The sequence below is a fragment of the Sinocyclocheilus rhinocerous genome, unplaced genomic scaffold (assembly GCF_001515625.1).
Source record: "Sinocyclocheilus rhinocerous isolate Xijiao unplaced genomic scaffold, SAMN03320098_v1.1 scaffold2468, whole genome shotgun sequence".
Classification (NCBI taxonomy): domain Eukaryota; kingdom Metazoa; phylum Chordata; class Actinopteri; order Cypriniformes; family Cyprinidae; genus Sinocyclocheilus; species Sinocyclocheilus rhinocerous.
In genome coordinates, this window is record NW_015655382.1 from 439633 (window position 1) to 445656 (window position 6024).

At 37.2% G+C, this 6024-nt stretch overlaps 1 protein-coding gene across 1 annotated transcript in view; it reads left to right on the forward strand.

Moving 5' to 3' along the window:
- The first annotated feature begins 643 nt into the window (after window positions 1-643).
- LOC107717992 (AP-3 complex subunit delta-1-like) overlaps window positions 644-6024 on the forward strand; it is a 32051-nt gene continuing 26670 nt past the window's right edge. The window contains exon 1 of the mRNA XM_016524908.1: window positions 644-950. Coding sequence (XP_016380394.1) covers window positions 855-950 — 96 coding nt within the window. The 5' untranslated portion in view covers window positions 644-854. The remainder of the gene's footprint in view (window positions 951-6024) is intronic.

The following is a 6024-nucleotide window of genomic DNA, read 5'->3' on the forward strand; positions in this document are numbered from 1 at the left end:
ACACACAGTGCCTTCACGACATGGTGGCGGTGGCAACAACAATACTACAGCGAGAATATAAGTTACGCCTTCTTTCTTTGCGTGAACGTTTGGGCGGCGTTATGCAAATCTTCCGAGATCGTGACGTAGGTATGTGGGGGTGTGTTAGAACGAGCCGTTTTAGGTAGGCGTGGCTGACTCTTAACTTTTATAAAGAATATCTCTTTGGATTTGAGACTTTAGTCTTTGCAACTTTACAGATCTTCTTTATGCACCAAGAGCTTGTAACACTCCAAAGAGAAAGGAAAAATTGAAATCGCATCATATGACCCCTTTAAAGAGTAAATTATAAAAAAAGATCATATAAAATAACGGAAAGAGAAAATCTCCACAATAAATACATGAGCAAATACTAAGTTATTTGCGTTTTTTATTCAGATAGTATTTAGTTAGAAAACACTGCCTGATTCAACATAATATCTACAGAAAGTAAGGTTTAGTTTATTAGAATTATTTACTTATGCAATCTGAAACTGTAATCTGTGAATCCAATAAGCACGTTCACCACAAAATGTGTAAGACGCAAATGTCAAAATCCTAAACACCGAAAAGCGTCACGCAGCAGGGAAGCGTCCAGTGCGTCGCGTCGCGTCGCAGTGTGGATGGGTTTGCCAGTCAGGTGATCGGTCCGCCATTTTGTCAGCCATTTCCTACCCTGGTCCGCTGCAGATCAGCGCTTACAGAAAGAGCGAAAGCCCTCCTGCACAGGCCGCTGTTCGGGACTGAATGAGAGACTAGCGCTCCAGCGGGCCGGTCAGTGCTCACATAAAGCCTGTGTTTGCGGTTCGGTCCGGTAGGACAGGGGGGAAATCATCATGGCTCTGAAGATCGTGAAGGGAAGCATCGATCGGATGTTCGATAAAAACCTGCAGGATTTAGTACGTGGCATTAGGAACCATAAGGAAGATGAGGTGAGGCACTTTATCCGTTTATTTCCATTTACTTGCCTCTGCCTCAGGATCGGATGTTTTTGTACATTTGCAGTAAACGCAGCTGGTATAAATGAATCAAGCTGATCTCGTGTCAGTGATCTCAAATCACCTGAGTTCAGGTGAGCTAACCGGCTATAACCTGCCTAGATAACAAGCAATTGTTTTTAACACAATAAAATATTATTTCAGTGCTTTCTTAGCGTTTGTGTGGCAGCTGTTAGTGTTGTAAGAACAGTCTGTCATCGTTTTGTTTATCATGGATGAGGCCAGTTAGCATCGCTAACGGTTAAGACACTTATATAAATACATTCTGCAAAGTGAATACAGATTTGATCCCATCCTGGTTTTGATACAAACCGTGTAATTATAAATGTAATAAACAGACTGGGTGTGCTAAAGAACAGATGTCAATTATTCTTCTTCTTCTTTGGTGTTTTATTGGCGGTTGGCAAACCAGCTTATAGGTCCCAGATGTCAATTCAAAATAGCTGGTCTCACTTATGTGTGTCATGAGATTGGCCATGTCTTAACACCTAGTGAGCTGCCTATCTAAACAGCATTTTCTGGGCATGTCCGAACGCTTTTATGATGTTCAATTCGAAGATTCGAACGTGCATGATGACGCAAGCGATGCTCAAAAATGTTCGATTCGAATGTTCGAATACTGTGATGTTGACAGATGTTCCATTCGACTGTTCGAACGCACCGGTAATGCCGATAAATTTCTATTTCAAACCTTCCAGTGCACCTGCGATGTTAAAATGTTGGTTAAAATGGTCGAACATTTATATTATACACAAAATGCTCTGGGCGAACATTTAAACTTGCATTCGTTTTGAACATTCTGATGTGCTTATGATGCTCAGTTCAGGTCTTCAAATATGTTTGATGCCCAAAATGTTCGAACATTTATCTAAATCCCAAAAACTTTATTTAAAATTTATGAAGAGGCATTCAAAATTCTCAAAAATGTTCAATTCGAATGCACTCATGATGCCAAAAGATTTAACTGTTCGAACGTGTCTGTGATGCCAATAAATGTTCAATTCAAGCGATCAAATCCACCTACGATGCACAAAATGTCCGGTTCAAATGTTTGCACTTGCATATGTGGGCGATTTGAACGTTTTGGTGTGCTTATGATGCCCAGAAATGTTTGATTCAAGTGTTCAAATGCATATATGATTCCCAGAAACGTTTAACTCAAATATGTGAACGCACACGATGCCCAAAAACATATGGTTCAGGTGTTCGAACAGGTTTGAATTCAGCGCCGAATTCAGACATCTCTGTGAAACTCACTTAAAGAGTTATTTAGTATCATTTTGGCAGAAAAAGTTTTAGAATTTTTATATATTAATGTTAAAAATCTTGTGTAATATAACTTGTGTTTGTTTGTTTGCTGGTTTTTATTGTATTTGTTATACTTGAATTTTTTTATTTTTTTTGCCATGAAAATAGCCTTAGATGCTGACATGGCATTAAATAAATATATACTACTACTACTACTACTACTACTTCTACTACTAGACATCTCTGTGATACCCAGAAAAGAAGTTATGGAGACACAGCCGTCATGTTGGCTGTGAAATCACAACTGCAGTTTGAACACAGTGTCGGGGATGAGAATCGCTGGTTTCTTGTGATTTCATTTTGTGATGTGTGGTTGAAATGATGAATGAAATGTGGAAACATTTGTAGGCCTCAGGCTGCCTGGTTACCTATAATGACAAGGCTGAATTTTCTCTTCCAATATGCTCCATCCTCGCCCCCTCCCTTTGAAAAAGGGAACAAGATGCTGTAACAGTGAGCATTTATAATCACAAACAGGGTTTCCCCACTTTTATGGCATCAGAATACTGTTCCCTTTTTAGGAGATTCATATTGGCAAAAAAACAGCACCATGATCACATCTACAAAAAAAATCACTCTTTATATTGGCTATTAAACTATTCATGCTCATTTCCACTATTTGTACATTTCGGTTACTTTAAGTTAATCTTTAAAAATACTAATAATTTAATAACACGGTTAAATGTAATCTTTAACAAATCCTAAAATGAATCATTTAAAAAAGTTGTGATGGCCAAATTCACTTGGAACATTTAAAATTATTTATTTATTTAGTCTTTTGTATTTATTATTTTTATTAAATTTTTTTCTGATGAATTGGTATAGAATTTTACTATTTGCCATTTATACATTGTCAGACATAATATTAAAATAATTATCAAATTATCTGTGTTGGCCAAAATGTAAATAGCTGTGCCGGTTTTGGCATTATTAACTAAAATATGAATTATTAAAACATTTGTGTTAATTCCAATAAACCTGAAATAAAATATAATTATTAGTTGGAAAAAAAATAGAAATGTTGCCTTTGCAACTAGTGTAAGTTGTAAGATGAAGTACTAAAATTACTAACTGAAAACTAGAACTGAATTAAAACTAAATTTTGTTTTATTTTTGAAAAACAAACAATTACAAAAAAAGCTAAAATAAAAACTGAAAATATATATAAAATATTTCTAAAAACTTAAGTAGTTTATAAATAATACTCATATACATATCAATAATAACGTTCTCTGCACTACTTTTATAATCGCTTCTTCGTTTTTATCGAGTACTAGTTGCAGCTCTACTTTGTAAACACTCCAAAAGTTGCTCAAAGTTTAATCCAGTTGTTTCATTTTGCATAAATACTTGGCTTCTCATTACAGTGACTTCATACTACAATCTTGATTCAGGTCTGACTGGTTTTGCTCTGTTTGGTCGCCTGCTTTCATTATAGTTCAATATCAAACAGAGTTTAAGTTGCACCTTTTGTGCATTCAGACTCAAACATCCTTAAAACGCGCTTTATTATCTGCTTTAACGTTCCCGTTCTGGTATCCTGGCCTGTTTAATCTGCAAACATCTGGAGTCAGGTATCAGCAAGGCTTGGTCAGTGTAACCTGTACCGGCGTACTAGATAATCGTGTCTGTTACCTGGCCAACAGCGGACAGTGCTGTGAAATATTCATAGGCATCTGAATGAACTATCAGACTGTGCGTGTGTGTGTTCGCTGCTCTGTTTGCTCTCTGCCAGTGGTTTCGTGTGAGACCTCTATATTTGTTTTCCACAAGAGGTGGGTGTACTTATCCAAAGCACTGGCTGGGGCTCAAAACTAGTGAGCTGCCTACCTAAACACTATTTTTGGACATCGTAGTTGCATTTGAAACACACAATTTTGGAGTTGAATCATTTTGGGGCATTGTAGGTGCCTAATTTTGCAGTTGTCAATTGTTTGCTGGTTTGTGTTTGAAAAGAAGGAAGGAATTAAGTTTTTTCTCCAGACTGTGCTCTCTTGTTTGCTTGGGAATGACATTGAGTTCGTCTTCATACTTCAGTGACTGTTTGCTGAGCTGGTCAAATCCAACTCTTGGCTAACTAACAAATATTTCAGTCACGGCAGTGGGCTGAAATTACCCATAATGCACGATTCTTTGGAGCTGAATGAGGATTGAACATTCTATTGCCACATGTTTCATTCTTAAAGGGATTAAATTACCCATAATGCATCATTTATGACGATTTCGACAGGGAAACCTTCCGGACAACTGTTTTACCTCTGGAGTTTCATTTTTACTGGGTTGAAATTAATCTTAAAGGTAGTGCTGGGCGGTATACCGGTTCATACCGAATACCGGTGTTTATTTTTGTTATGATATGAATTTTGAAAATACCGCAATACCGGTGTATGTCGCTTAAACAACGTTCGGAACGCGACACTGTTTGAAACTGAGCGCGTTCTCAACAGCCGGCGCGTGACGCGTCATCATCTTCTTCTTGCTTTACGGCGGATCGCAGACTTATAAGTGCATTACCGCCACCTATAATGCATCATTCATAAGAACTACATGAAGATTTGACTCAAACCTAAAGAACTGTCTTTAGCTTCAGTCTCATTAAGTGGGAATTACCCATAATGCATCATTCATAAGAACTGCATGAAGATATGACAGGAAAACCTTCTTTTCTATCATATTTTTACTTTGCTAAGTGGAAATCACCCATAGTGCACCATTCACAAGAATTTTGTAAAGACGTGAAAGTTGTATTTTGTATCTTGTATTTTCAGTTTCTCTAGACTTAGATTACCCATAATTCATCGATCACAAGGGTTTTGTAAAGCTGTTTATGGAAAATCTTCTGGAGGACCTTCTTTTACCCCATGTTTTCAGCCTCAATGGGTGGACGTTACCCTTAATGCATTATTCATAAGAGCTGCAAGAAGATTTTATAGGAGAACCTTCGTTTACCTCATATTTTTTCCCATAATGCACCATTCACAAAGTTTCCAGATGTGACAGGAAAACCTTCTGGAGAATCTTTGTTTATCCCATATTTTCAATCTCACTGGGAAGAAGTTCTAGGCCTAATACACCATTTATAAAAATTTTGTAAAGATGTGAAAAGAACCTTATGGAAACCTTTGTTTACCTTGCTTTTTAGTCTCTAGGAAAACATTCTTAAAACCCTTTGTTTGCCTTGTTTTTTTCAGTCTCTGGTCTTAAATTACCCATGATGCATCATTCACAAGGACTTGTAAAGATGTGACTGTAAAAACTTCTGGAGAACCTTCATTTACCTCACTTTTACTTGATGGAAATCACCCATAATGCACCATTCACAAGAATTTTCTTTTGAAAACCTTTGTTTGCATTGTTTTTTTTAGTCTCTCTGGGCTTAAATTACCCATAATGCGTCATTCACAAGGGTTTTGCAAAGATGTGGGCTGGAAAATCTTCTGGAGAACCTTCATTGACCTTGTTTTTCAGTTTTCTCTGGGCTTTCTCTTGGTTAGTTCACCCAAAAATGAAAATTGGCTTGTGTTTTACTCACCCTCCAAGCATCTTAGGTGTAAATGACTTTCTTCTTTCAGACGAATCCAGTCGGAGTTATATAAAAAATAGTCCTGGCTTTTTCCAGGTCTATCATTGCAGTCAGCGGGTGTTGCAGTTGAACAGTCCACAAGTCGTCAAATAAAGCGCGCGCATTCATAATAAAACG